Below are 14,371 nucleotides of genomic sequence, written 5' to 3'. Positions count from 1 at the left end.
GGGGGTTTTTTGAAACAATTAAGACTTATTCCACCCTGGGACACAATTCGGTGGCCTCCTCTGCCCAACCCACCAGCTCAGGGCTCCATTTCAAGGGCAATATTTTGCCAGCTCCTGGTTTGGAGAAAGGCTAGAAACCAGCCTGAGTATCGCCCGAACAATGAGGATCAAACGTCGCTGCGGGGCCACGGGGTCTGAAGGGGCAGGTGTCCACGAGCCGTGGCTGGAAACCAGGGTGGAAGTCATTGAGCAGTATTTATGTGCTGTCTTCCAGCACCAAGGGAAGGATTTGCACAGCCATTTAGGGGATTGGGATGCCCAGTTCCCATTCACTTCTAATGGGAACTGGCCATACAAATCCCTCTCTGAGGCATCAGGGTCACTGCTTTCCTCCAGGGAATTAAGAACCAGCTGTGCCATTCCCCTGATGGACAAATGAGCGGGGGTCCATGGAGGGGTGGGAGGTGCCCGGATTCACTGTGCAATCATCACACCATACTTCGAACACAGCAGGCTCCTCTTCTTCTCCCGGTCGGTTAGGAAACTCCTCAGCTTGGTGGTGGAGAAGGTGACCACCGCCTGCTGCTTGTTATCCAAGCCTGTCTCCTGCAGCCAGGGGATCTGCAGACACTCTGCTGCCGATGGCCTCCCCCTAAGACAGGAAAGAGCTGCCGTGTCAAGAAGAGGTTGGACCAGGCAGAGCCCTGCTGGGAGGGATCGCTGCTAGCTACCGCGGGAGAAAGACAGGAGCAAGAGCTGGGCCCTGCATGAGGTTTTGCAAGAAAGCATGTATCCTCTTACCAGGGATTGGCGCAGAGCGTGCTCTGGAGAAACGACACGGCCCCTCCAGACAGCCCTGCGTAACACCGAGTGAGCTTGATCTTCCCTCTCCTGGCGATTCTGGGGAAGTCGCAGGCCACCTCCGAGCTGAGCGGGTAGTTGGCGCTCAGCCTAGTGACAAAGAGGAGGGTGAATCAATGTGAGGCCTCCCAGTCCCATCCCCGGGCCCTTTTGGAGAACGCCTATGAAATGGTGCATTAACAGGGAGGAAGCAGATGACACCAGGGCTTGGAAGTGTCAGCTGTGCAAGGGCTGGTCTGCTCAAGAGCGTGGCTGGAGTATGGATGGGCTCTGGGTATCCTGAGCTGATGGCACAGGACCTCGGGGCTGCTGATTCAGTGTCTTTCTGCTGGTGCATTTCCCCTGAAGCTCCAAGGGATGTTAAAGCTGATGCTAGGGAACAAGGGACCGACTTACATGATGAAAGCAGTGACACCAACAGCCCAGATGTCAGTCTGCGGGAGGGCTCCTTGTTCTGACTGGAGCTCTGGAGCTAAAAAGAGCACATCAGTGTAAATGGAGTTTCCTTCCAAGACAGGATTTTGTTTCTAGCAGAAAGCTGCGGGCTGCTTCTAATCCTTGCTATGTTTCAAAGGAAAGAGGAAGAAAGGGTCCATAATAGGGGCTGAGACACTGCCGCGGAGCATTAGCACAAGTCATTGGACAAGGACTAACAGGGACTGCGGCTGCACAGAGCTTTTCCTTTGCTATGCATTTCTTGTTCTCCTCTGGCTGCTCTTGTTGCTTTTGCCTGAGCAATGAATGCATTCGCTGCAGTGCACGTATATAGCAGCAGGGCCCGATACCCCTCTCACTTCCAGCACTGGGAAGCTAGGGTAACCGTGGTCAAGCTACGCAAGTCACACTGGGGTAAGTAGGAAGATGCTCGCTGGATGTGCTCCAGCTGTGTCCATCAATGCCCATGAAGGGACGCTGGGCTTCACAGGGCGTGGATAGCCCTGTGCACCACTGGAGTTGGGAGCTGAGAGCTGCCAGCCCAGTCCTTGGAGGCAATGGCTCAGGCAGGCTGGTACTCCTATTCAATTCTCTCCTTCGCAACCAACTGATCTCAGGGTGGGGGCCATGCACGTACTGGCTCAGAGCATGCCACAGCCCAGGCTAGGCCAGACTCTGCAGGGGCCTGTTCTTAAGTCTACCACTAAAACCTCCTCCACTGCTGCATAAGTGAGACGGGCATCTATCTGTGCCAAGCTCAGTTTCCTGTTTGCAGGGTAACACCTGCAAAGATGGGGACTCAGAGCAGCTACAAACTCATCTGTCAGCTGCTGCTCCCAGTCTGACCTTCCCAAGGGGCAGCGATCCCAGGCCGTGCTGACCTAGTACCAGCACAACTTTGCTGTACCGCACTCACCCATGGTTTCAACATAGTCTGTGCACTTCTCCATAGTAATGGTCTTGTCTGGTGTGTAGAACTGTGCATTGCCAAAGTCCAGGAGCTTAAGCAGGTTGGGCTCAGTAATGATCATGTTTTCAGACCTCAGATCCAAATGCAGGATGTTGTGGGCATGGAGGTACTCAACAGCAATAAGAATCTGCCACAGGTAGTCTCGGACCTCCACCTCGGAATAAGATGGCCTAGAAAGGCGGAAATCATAAGCTGCTTCTGTGCTTACCTTCACTGTCCAAACTGGGAACAATTCTAGACAAACTGGATGGACTAGCCTGGGTGGAGCACTGTGTCAGTGCAGCCACCCCACTTCCAGTATCCAAGCAAGCTCATGTAGAGACATCATGGATGTCTCTAGCACGGCATGTGGTTATGTCACATTGACATCATTTCAGGATCAAAGCTGGGATCAGAATCCAACTCTTTCGCTCCCTCCTCTTATCTTCTAGGTTTAAACCCTCAAAAGGACGTCACAAAGCAGGTTGAAGGAGAAAGGGACAGAGTTGGGCTGGTTTTCAAAGTTGATGCAATTCCTGTGCAGTCTACTGTACACCTTAAAGGTTGGATTTGAACATGTCTATTAGGAAGGAGGCAGAGTTTGAGACTCTAGGAATCTAGCTGGTGATCAAACACATCAAAAAATTGATGCTTTCCATTGCTGGAGGAGAAGGCAAAGAGGCTGTGATGTTTCTCCAGGCCCTCCTTAAAGATGATAACCAAGGGGAGACATAGGTGGAAGAAGATCACCAGGATGAACATTTGGGTAAACAGCAGCAAATCTTTGCCAGATACACCAGCCCTGGACAAAACTGGCCCAGAGGGGTGCACAAGAGAGTCCTACCTGTTTGCCAAAGAGTGGAGTAGCTCTGGTCCCACACAGAGCTCCTGGATGAGGACGAGGTGCCGTGGGCTCACATAGGCTCCCTCCAGCCGCGCTATGTTCATGTGATGAAGCTTCCTCAAGACCTGATATTCCTGGAGCACAGCCTGCTTGTCCTCTGGGCGGTAAGGGATAATTTTGGCAGCCAGCGCTTTTCCACACAGTTTTTCCCGACACTGTCTGACAATGCTGAAACGACCCCTGGAGCAAAGAAACACAAGGGCAAGTTACATGTGTCCTCCCTTTTGTGGCCTGGTCCAGCCTGAGCCAGATTTTGCCATACCTTCTGTTTCATGCATGAGGCAGAAGCCAGGATTGTACTGGGTTAATAGGGGAGATTATAAGAGACATCATCTATGTGACATTTTTTAAAATTTGCTTGAAGCCAGAAGCAAAAGGCTGATTCCTGGGGTCTGCAATCAACAGCTGCAATGCCTGATACATCAGAGAGAAGATCTTTTACTAATCCATAGTTGAGCTGGGCTATGCATTAGTGAGCTCCTTACTTATCTTGTGAAATACTAATTCCCAGATGTATAAACCTGAGGGATAGGTTATTTCCTAAGGGTAAACTGAGGACCGTTGCAGGGTGACTGGGATGCATACCTGGAGTGACACCCAGCTGGCCCCCATCTTCTCCCACCTGCCCCAGGGGGAAGCTCCTCTTCTCTAACCTGTGTCTCAGAGTGCCAGCAGTGTGGGGCAGAGAGCTGACTGCAAACTCCCAAGTGTCTCTGGTTCTGTTACAACTGGTGCCTAGGTAGGAGTGCCCTGGATCTTGGGGCTAGGGACAGACATCTAAAAAGCCCAAGCCTGAATTGATTCAATCTTTGCAGGTTTGTTTAACATGCCTAGGTTGAATTGGTTTGCAAGTGTACAGACATTCCCTCTGGGCTGAGGGAATGCAGGCACATCCCTGCAGTGGCTCAGGCTAGAAGCCGTGGGGTGCTAGAGCACCCTCCCTTCCCTTCTACAGTGCTGAGCTGAGAGACAGAATGACCAGACCCCAGCAGGGTGCTCTGATTAGGGAGGGATGTAAACCCTCACCCTATCTGCAACATCCCAGGCTTTTCCCCACTAGTTGCTCAAGGGGCAGGAGTGTTGCCAAACCCGAGCCCTGGGCTAGCAGTCTGAGGCAAAGGGGTGGGGGGTTGAAGTGCATGCATCTGTTGATGATACTGAGCTTTTCAATCTCCCTCTCCCTGCTTCTTCATACTGTCTGCAAACCTGACAGGCAAGGGAGCCAGCAGGGACCCGATAACACAGAATTTATCAGCCCATCAAGAAAACAAAAGCTTCTCTTATTAGTTAAAACTCTTAAACAGCTTTTTCCAAGGAAGGAATGGAGGGACGTCGCCAGCTGACCGGTTGATTAGCTCCAAAAAGCCCTGAGCGGACACTGTTTTGTCTGCCTTTGTCCTGTCCCAGTGAAATTGGAGACACACACACAGGCACCTCTCAGCATTAGCTAGCATACCACATGCCTAGGGTCCATGGGGCTGGGGTCCGTGCTGTGGGAGATGGGGGGTGGGGATCCCTGTTTGAACAGTGAGTGGCAAGGCGGGATGAGGCAGGGGGAAGCCAGGCAGACCCCGCTGTGCCTGCAGTCTCCACTAGACCTCTAGCTAGGAAGCAGAGGGGCATGGCCAGTCCTCTTCTCTGGAGCAGACAGCCCAGCCCAGAGCTGCAAAGTATCTGGGATGCTGGGGGACTCTAGTTTAACTTAAACCTGGAAGAAGTCTGAGACAGACATTGCGTAAATCAGCTTGACCATCAGTTAAGTCTGATCCTACATTCAACCAGGTTGATCTTAAATCAGTTTCAGCCATTTTGAAACTGGTTGATGTGCATTGAACTTATGTTCTGTTACAGGTTTAAACCAGTTTCCAATCAGTTAAACCGGTTTATGTGTAATGTCTGTCCCTAGCCCAGGTACTCAAAGGGAAATTCCACCTCTCCAGAGAGAGGATATCCTGCATGGACTGGCAAGATGCACATGAAGGCTAGATGCTCCAGCAGACTTCGACTCAGGATTCAGCCACCAGACCGCTGGAGGAGGGCTGCCCCACCAACAAGCCAAGCCTCCCATGTCCTGTGATTTTACCTACTGGAGGTGTCTTTATTAAAACCAAGTGGGAAGGAGACAGGACATAGATGGGCGATTGGTAAGTTTAAGGTAGTGGCATTTCCAACGGTGAGGACCCAAACTCTAGCTGGCAATGCTGGAGTCCAGCCCCCACCTGGATTTGTGGCCTTCATACCTTTTGATCTCTGTTTGGAAGGCATAGGTTTGGTGGGTTGGAAAAGGCTCTTCAGGTGCCATTATTCCACCCTCTTCTTCGGAAAGCCTCTGCTTTGCAGACTGGAAGGCTAGAAGGAAAAAGGGACACAGGTGTATAACAACACTGACCAAATCTTCATTTAGCTAATTCCTGGGTGCCTATACATGGAGATGGAAGCAGGCAGCTGCAGTATTTCAGACAAGGCTGCTCGATGTCTAAACACCAAAGTCATCAAGGTTGTGCTTTAATGCAAACAAGTTCCCTTCACAAGATTTAGTGTTTCCTGTGGTGCCGTCACTGCAAGCATACTGTAATGTTATGCTAGAGGATGTTGGGCAAAGGGAGTGGCACAGTCTGCAGCAGGCGAGCAATGAATTTATAAAATATCTAGCCTAGGACTTTGGTTCTCACCAGGTCACAGCCCTCAGTGAGGGTGGCAGGACATTGCCTATAGCTTCCAAACTCGCCCCTATTCGTGTTTCAAATGAAGTGGGCCCAGTTACTAACAACTGCTGGATGAGCACCCCAATGAGGAGCAGCACATGACCCATTAGGGCCTCTCCTTTGAAGTACCATGTGAACTGGCATAAGGGAAACTGGGACATGTCTCAGTGGTTGGGAGATCCCAGTAAAAAAATAATGGACATGAATTTCTGGCCTAGGGCAAGCAGACACAGGTACAATTGATACACAACATTGCCATGGGCTGGGCTTGAGTTTGGTATGGTAGGATCACCTCAACTAGCAGAGAGAAATAACATGTCACATAGGCCATCATCACCCCACCTTGCCAATGCATGACTCCTTACCCAGCTGTTCTTCTTCACCAATCTTTACTTTGGCAGATGCAGTACTGTACGGGCCCATTCCAGCTTTACTGATGCAGGCTGTCCTGAAGGAGTAAACCAAGCCGCTTGGGAGATTATTGGCATAGTAGCAGCAGTCAGAGACACCAGTAGCAAGGGTCGTCCACTCCCCATCTTGGCCAAGAAAAGAAAATGTATGTCAGGGGTTATTCCAGGGGATCATCTCATTCTTTTCTCTGCTAGTCATGCTCTAGGAGCAGAAAAAAGTTGCGACATTTTTAAAAGGCGTCTCAAAATGTTGTTAACCTGGGACTGTCACTTCGTGGTGACTTTTAATGCATTACAGGGATTGCATACTCTTACTTCTGACACCAGGAACTTCACATTGGAGCAATCCAAGGACCGGTGGTTTTGGTTTGCTGGGCTGGCTATGAATAGTTTTGGTATCTTTAAATTTCTCTCTCTCCTACCCTCTTTGCCTTCCCTATACCGCTGATGTGCAAACACAAATCTATAGCGGAAATCAAAATCCCTGATATAATAATAATCTTTTACTTGGCTTTACACTGAAACTAAATGAAACTGAAAACATTGTTTGATTTAAATTGAGACCCATACAGCAGCATGAACCTGGGCTCAACTTCACTCCAGGTTTTTGGACCTTTTGGGGGAACTCAGAAGAAGTTTGTAGTGGAATCCAGATCCGAATGAACTGGAAGTGTTTTGGGGTGGCATTGTACATGTTTCACTGGGACTCTCCATTTTATACAATTGTTGAACCTAGTGAGAGGAACAGCTATGGGGTGAAATGCAAGAAGCAATATACGGGAAACGCAGCATTGCCCAAAACAAAGACGCTTGCAAGTCTGCTAAGGAGCTGGAACTGTGTGGGCAGAAAGCTTTGCTGAGGCTTGTTGGAGGCGTGGGTGGATGGAAAAGCACCCAACAGAGAAAGAGCAAATGCCTGACACAGGAGTGCATGACCTTCAAAAACAGCTTTTGTGCTGAGAAGCAGCAGCTGAAAGAACTGTGAGCAAAAGGGAAACTGTTTCTTGGTGTTATCATTTCTCCTGCATTCAGGAAAGCAGGATGCTGTACCTTCTTCTAGATGAACAGAATCGCAGCAAGGACATCTACTGCCACTTCTGCTTTCTTCTCCTAACTGGTACTACCCTCCACTTCAAGTAACAGTGTCAACAGAAGTCATGCAAGCCACTGAAGTCATGCAATATTGTTCTGTTAAATCATCAGGGAAATGACAAGGCTCTTTGGGTAAATCTGATAACTTCTATTAAGCCAACTATTTGAGTTGGTCTAATCAGATACCAGATTCACCCAAAGAATCTTGTCTGCCCATGTCCTTTGACCAACACAGCTACAACCTATGCCCCTGTAATCAGGGAAAATGAGGTGCCACAGATCCAGGGTCAGGAAACAGGAGGAAGGGATTTATTCAGGCATAATTCACATTAAGGATAGGATGTCCTAGAGTGCTCATGGGTCTTCAGACTGGGCTTCACAGTCTGTTCAGCTACAAGAAGTCCCATGTGGGTTGTGGCTTATACAGGCTATGGCAATATAAATGTCAATTAATATTATTCCAATTAGGAATGGGATAAGAGAGGCCAGGCTCAAAGGGTTTGACTCATGGCTGATGAAAGTCACTGAAAACATTATCAATGACCCCAATAGGCCTGACAGAGAGGCAGGCAACCCAACCAGAATACCCCTAGAAGCATAATGGTCTTTGAATGCAGGAGACTAATTGCACAGGCCTTGCAAACTTGGACAACTTTCTCATGGGAAAGGGAGTACATCCTTACCTTCACTTTTGCACTGTATGGCATAAGTAACTGGGATGGCAGATTCCACCGGTTTCCAGACCACCTGCACCCCATCTTCATACACCTCCACAATATCAGGAGGTGGAGGGCTCCCAGGAACCTCTGTCAGGAAGATGTACAAAATTCAAAGTATCAAGGCTAAAGGTCTGAAGACATTAGACTGAAATGAAAGATCCACACCTATTAGATGAGTAATACAAGGCTTGTTTGGTCCCAGATATCTTTCTGTTTTGAACAGGTGATCCCCACTGGGACAAAAAAAAATCATTTTGCCTTGTTTCACACCCAGTACAGACCTGAAAATGCAACTTAAACTCAATCCTGGCTAGACGGTTTTACTCGCTCTGGTCAGACCAATCGCCATATTTGAGGTCAGGAAGGGATTTGATCCCATGGTCAGATTGGTTTGGACTGTGGAGGGTTTTTGCCTTCCTATGTAGCAGGAGCGTGGCCCTCTACCTGGGATGTCTTGGGTGTATATTAACAATTTTTTACAGAAGCAGGAGGTTGGCTGCCGTGGTTCCCCAGCTTTACCTGTGGCAGGTTAGGGTGTTATGTCTTGTATTGTGTCAGGGTTGATGGTAAGAGGGTAGATTATGCATTTGTTTAGGATAGGTTTGATAGGGATGATCCTGCCTCAGGCAGGAGGTTGGACTAGATGACCTATGGAGGTCCCTTCCAGCCCTGCTTCTCTATGATTTCCATGGGCTTGCTTTCCATTTAAGAGAGCGATGGTCATAAGGGACTGGGGAGAAAGACCAGAATGCAACCTGCAGAAGGGAGCATGGCAACAAAACCTGTGGATAAGGAGCACCCGTAGGAGAGACAGCAAAATCCCCCTGAAAATATAAACCCAGTAGTTCCAATACATCATTGATGTAAGTCCATCATCTTCAATGGGCACGCACTATGGAAACTTTGACTAAGTCTGGATAATGAATGCACACTCATGCAAGCCTAGCCGCTGGAAGACAAATGTATTCTTCTTTGGGCAGCAATGTGTTCTGGGCTATTTCCTAAGATGAAAGCACTTGCAAATTTTAAAAAATGGGCATAAATTGGAGAGGCAAGCAGTTAGGAAGCATTTTGGGAGCAGTTAGGAGGTATTTCAGTTTAGGAGGCATTTTGCCCCAGCTCCAGGGGCACATGTTTCAGCCTTGCTCTGGACTGATGCCAAAAGCTTTCTGCCTTATGGGAAAGGTCAGTAGGGAGCACATCCTTCCCTTCTCCTTTGCACGGTGCAAGTAACTGGGACGGCAGCTTCCACCGGTTTCCAGACCACTGGTCATTCATCTCCGTACACCTCCACAATATCGGGAGACAGACGGCTACCAGGACGTCTCATCCTGCTCTCCCTCTCTCTCACCAGAAAACCCATCACCTCTGTGCACGTGCTCAAGTAAATCTATGGGCATCTCTATACCAGGTCTAGTAACTGCTCCCTCAAACACAACACATCTCTTTGTGGGCTGCCTCCTGAACCAGGAGCAGTAAGCTGTGTCAGAGGTGCTGCGGGCAGGCTAATCAGCATGGAGGTGAGATAACGGGCGCGACTGGATTAGTTAGAAAACCTGCAGTGCTGTAGACGTGACCATATTACTACTTCGATTTAGGAGGCAATCTGCTTGGCATAATTAAGGGTGTCCCTGGGATGTTTAACTGTGTAGACATGGTGTGCATTTGCTTATTGGGTGCTCTGAAGCAAAAATGGTAAAAAGCCATTCATCCGTCTTCTTCACTTACCTGCTTTCCTTACCAAACAGGAGGTGGATGCTGTACCTAAGGAGCTGGTGGCCACACATGTATAAACACCAAAATCCTCTGGAGTTACCACCAACATAGTTAAAAGCTGGAAGTGTTTGAGTGTGCCTGAGATCAGTATCCTACTGCTGCTGTGAAGGAGGATCCCGTCTGAAAGCAGAAGGAATACGGGGGGAAAAAATGCCTATTTTATTCTACTGAGATGTCTCAAAGATCTCTCTATTTTTGGGCAGAATAGTTAATCCCACCCTGCTGAACTGTCCCCCGCAATTTAGGTTCTCACAATCGTCTCAGTTGTGCTACAACTCCAACACCCACTACTCGTGAATCCCGGATACCCAAAAGAGAGTCGACGTCACCTCGGAACCACTCGACGTGCGGGGACGAGTGGGCAGACGTCCGGCAGGAGAGAGTCACGGACTGTCCTGGCACAGCTGTCTGGTCGGTCAGCTCTTCTACAAAAGAGGGTGCTGAAAGGAAATGGGAGAGCAGCATTGCAAACACGCTGAAAGGAGCATGTGTAAAAATTGCAAGTGATACCCCAGAAAGCACTTTTGATCTGCAGAGCTACCAAGGAGATGCAATGAAGTGAAAAAAAGAAAGATGACTGAGTCTTGAATTCTTCTCCAAAAAGCAGGACTGAGGAACACCCTACCCTACCCCCACTTCAGAATAACTTGTCAGCCTGGTGGTTACGCACGCTCCTGAGAGATGTGGATTTGACCCTTCTTAGGCAGAGAAGGAATTAAACTCCAGGGCTGCCACAATGTGGGTAAGTGTCTTACCCAGCAGGCTATTAAGGGTGTGTGTGGACAAAACGGGGGCCCTCAATTGAAGCAGTGGGTTTTTAAAAACACCGCTTCAATTTAGGGCCCTTTAAACCCCTGTGTTGTGCATACACCCTTGCACTTACCTGCCTCTCCGGCAGGGAGGGGAAGGTGAGCTCCTGGCGGGCGGAGCAGTCCCTGGGCTGGGAGGGGGGCGGCTGGTGCTTCCTTCTGTGGCAGTGGTGCCCCCCCCACAGGTGGCACCCACCCACAGGCACCCAGCTTGGGCGGTCCCAGAGGGCACCACAGCTGCAGGGGGAAGCACCCCGTGCAGCTCAGGCAGGCAGGCAAGCTCCAGAAAAAAAAGAGAGATCTTGGGCAGAGCCTGCCTTCCTGGGCTGCTGCCAGGCTGCCTGCAGGGGCTTCCTACAGAGCCCCTGGGCTGCATGGAGCCTGGTGCTTCACTCGGCAGCTGCAGGGAGTTTTAGTTTGCTGTGCCCCGAGTCATTTAAGGTGCGTTATGCCACCAAACTCGTTACAGTGGCTGGAATTAATGCGCAATACGCCTCTGATGCATGCAAATGCCGACAGCATAAAAGCATTTAGCCCACTTTAAAGTGTCATGTGCACGTGCCCCTCATTTTGTCTACACATGGCAAGACACCAACTTCTTTCCCCACTGTATTTTCAGGGAAAGGAATGATTACCAATCCATTTCTTGAAGGGAAGGGTACAGGCGCCTGTATTCCCAGAGAGGAGGTTGGCACTGCCCACATAGCACTACCAAGGGGTCTAAACTCTAGTGACGGCAGGATTTCAGATAAATCAGGGTTATTTCTGTTTTGAAAACGGACGACGGTGCAATGTGAAAAGCAGGCTCGCTTCTGGCAGAACAGACCAGCATCCAAACTCAAGTTACGGCCATTATATTCCCCCGTGACATTCCCTGGTAAAACGATCTGCAGACTCATGCAACAAAAGTACCTTTCTCCTTCGTTTTGAGGCTTGATAATCGGAAAGACGGGAGTCCTGATTTCTTCTTCAAATGTCCTGCAGCTTCATGCAGCGGTTCACTCTCTGATGCATCAGCTTCCTGCACCTCGATGCCTTTTATAAAGAAATGAATAGAAACCAGTCTACCCAGTCCGTGTCACTCTTACTGCAGCGTACCATTAAAGCCTCTATGCTGTCGTTCGTATCAGATCAGCGCAGCAGTAAAAATGCTAGGGGTCTCCAGTTAATGAACTTTCAGTGAGTACATAAATTTGTGGCAAGTTTAACAAAAAAGCCTTAGCCAGAATGACATTAAACCATGACAGCCTAGAAGAGCAGTGCCAGAAAGATAAAACATGCAGAATCCTCTAAAGTGAGGCAAGCTTGAGAAGACAGATCCCCTCTGCTGTCCGCATTAGCGTCACTCCTAAGTTCAGATCAAGCCCCGCACCTTATTTTTAGGCAAGAGAGGATGCCAGATATTTTTTTGAAATAAAGGCCTTGGCCTCAGAGCATGGAAAGAACCTCACTAAGTCAGTAGAGGCCTGATGCTTTTCCTATTAATAATACTGGGTGATTTGTTGCTGTTCACTGTCTAACTCAGGGAAGTATCTCAAAGTTGTGTTTTTTCCCCCTGAGCCACGAGTGCAAATATTTGGAGTAAAGGAGCTGATAGCAACAGAAGACTTCACTAGATCTCTTCTGGCAACACAAATCAGCAGGACGCACAGTCCAACAAGCTCCAGGAATGTGCTGGGGATGTTTTATTTCAGGAAATGGGGAGGTTGCCAGGGGTGGGAGCTACGAATCACCCAACAGGGAGAATGAAACTAAAGAGAGAATGCAATCTGGCTGGCAGGGATCACAAAATGATAGAGGTCATGCATCTGAGGAAGGAAAGACTAAGAGCAGCAAGATAAAGACAGCGGACTTCAAAGAAGCAGACTTCAGCAAGTTCAGGAACCTGGTAGGTAGGGTCGGTTGGGCAGAAATTGGGGTCAGTCGGCAGCTATTGAGAGAAGCTATATTCAAGACACAGTAGCAAACTATCCCAGTGTGCAGGGAAGATAGGAAGCACAGCAAGAGAGCAATATCGCTTTAGGGGGAACACTGCCATCACCTGAAGATCAAGAAAGAATTGTATAAATGGTGATAACACAACTAGAGATGACTATAAAGGCAAAAAAGCACAAGCACATGTGATAAAATCAGGAAGGTTAAGGTGCAAAATGGTTTAGGACTAATACAGACCTTGGAAAGGTTTTACTAAATACATAAGCAGCAAGAGGAGCACAAAAGGAAATGGTCTCTTAATGAAGAAGAACAAGAGATGATACAGAGAAAGTTACTACATTTTTTTTTGCCTCAGTCTTCCTAAAAAAGGTTAAATGTGTGGAGATAATAAATGGATTGTACCCCTGGGAGAGGAGCGCAGGTGGAATAAAGGGGGGAAAGGGGCTAACGAACATTTAGATGAGTTAGATGCATTGAAGTCGGCAGGGCTGGATGAGATTCACCACAACTTTTCTAAGGAGCTTGCCAAAGTGATCTTGAAATTATTGGAGGGGACCTTCAAAAAGTCACGGTGGATGTGGGAGCTACTTGAAGGCCAGAGAAGGGCAAACATGGTGTCTAGTCTAAAAAAAGGAAAGAAGATGACTGTACTGAAATATAGACCAATCGGCATGACTTTAAGAAATAATGCAGATAGAAATGTTGTTTCCAAACCATCTGATTTCCTTCTCTGACCAAGTGACTGGCCTAATAAATAGGGGAAAACAGTAGAAGTGATATATGTCAACTTTAATAAGACATTTGACCTGTCCCATATGACATTTTTACAAGCAAATGAGGGGCCTATGGTAGATGCAAAACTCTTGGATAAAACATGCTCAAAGGATGGTTTTTTAATGATTTCCTAAAAATTAACAGGGTATTTCAACTATGGTGAAGCAAGGGTCTGTCCTGGATCTAGTTCTGTTCAGTATTTTTATTCGTGATTAATGAGAACAGAAGCAAGATCGTGCTTATACAATCTGCAAGCATCAGGCTGGGAAGAGCATTGGACGCTCTGCAGGGAAAGGATCAGAATTTTAAATGATCTCAACAAACAGAGAAACGGTCTAAAAATCAGCAAGATGACATTCAATAGCAACAAAGAAAATATGTCACTGAGAAAGGAGACTGGGGAGTAACTTGCTAGGCAGTAGTATGGCAGAAGAGGATCTGGGGAGTGATTACAGACCACAGATTGAGTCAACAGTGTGCTTCTGTTGTTAACAAAAAAAAGACAAACCTCATTCTGGGAAGTTTTAAGAGGGGTCATGGGGTCACACTATGTCCCATCTTAAGCAACCCACTCTATGGAAGATAAAGACAAACGGTAGAAAGTCCAGAAGACAAGCAACAGCATATAGTAAGAGTGCGGGAAAGCAGGACCTAAGACAGGGGTGGGCAAAATGCGGCCCGCGGGCCAGATTCAGCCCGCCAGGCCGTTCTATCTGGCCCACGGGACCCCTAAAAAATGTAGAAAATGAATATTTATCTGCCCCTGCCTGCCTGTCAGGCAGCCCTCAATGGCTTGCCAAAACTCAGTAAGCGGCCCTCCGCCCAAAATAATTGCCCGCCCCTGACCTAAGAGGAAATATTGAAGAAACTGGGTTTGTTTAGTCTAGAAAACAGAAGATTGAAGGGTGCAAAGGTTGCTATAGAAAAGCGGGGACCAATTCTTCTCTGTGTGTACTAAGAGCAGGACAAGAAGCGCTCAGCTTCATTTGAAGAGAAGATCGC

General features: G+C 48.3%; 1 protein-coding gene across 1 annotated transcript; it reads right to left on the bottom strand.

Annotated features, from left to right (window-relative positions):
* Positions 1-7: 7 nt before the first annotated feature.
* LOC109291178 (obscurin-like) lies at positions 8-6,816 on the bottom strand. The gene is made up of 7 exons (XM_019508056.1): positions 6,220-6,816; positions 5,390-5,498; positions 3,090-3,329; positions 2,213-2,436; positions 1,258-1,333; positions 802-951; positions 8-652 (listed from the first exon to the last, which is right to left on the bottom strand). The coding sequence occupies exons 1-7, from the start codon at positions 6,275-6,277 to the stop codon at positions 475-477; spliced, it is 1,035 nt and encodes a 344-aa protein (XP_019363601.1). The 5' UTR covers positions 6,278-6,816; the 3' UTR covers positions 8-474.
* Between the last annotated feature and the right edge of the window lie 7,555 nt (positions 6,817-14,371).

This window comes from Gavialis gangeticus, unplaced genomic scaffold, assembly GCF_001723915.1.
Source record: "Gavialis gangeticus isolate Ggan-Ray unplaced genomic scaffold, GavGan_comp1, whole genome shotgun sequence".
NCBI lineage: Eukaryota > Metazoa > Chordata > Crocodylia > Gavialidae > Gavialis > Gavialis gangeticus.
This window is presented reverse-complemented; position numbering and strand designations above follow the sequence as displayed.

Excerpts from the sequence above, each read along its gene's own strand:
- LOC109291178 (XM_019508056.1), bottom strand. The coding sequence starts at position 6,277 with ATGGGCCCGTACAGTACTGCATCTGCCAAAGTAAAGATTGGTGAAGAA. Across the intron at positions 5,499-6,219 it reads TGGTGAAGAAGAACAGCTGG|CCTTCCAGTCTGCAAAGCAG; the intron begins GTAAGGAGTCAT and ends TTTTCCTTCTAG. Across the intron at positions 2,437-3,089 it reads CTCCACTCTTTGGCAAACAG|GCCATCTTATTCCGAGGTGG; the intron begins GTAGGACTCTCT and ends CCGCCTTTCTAG.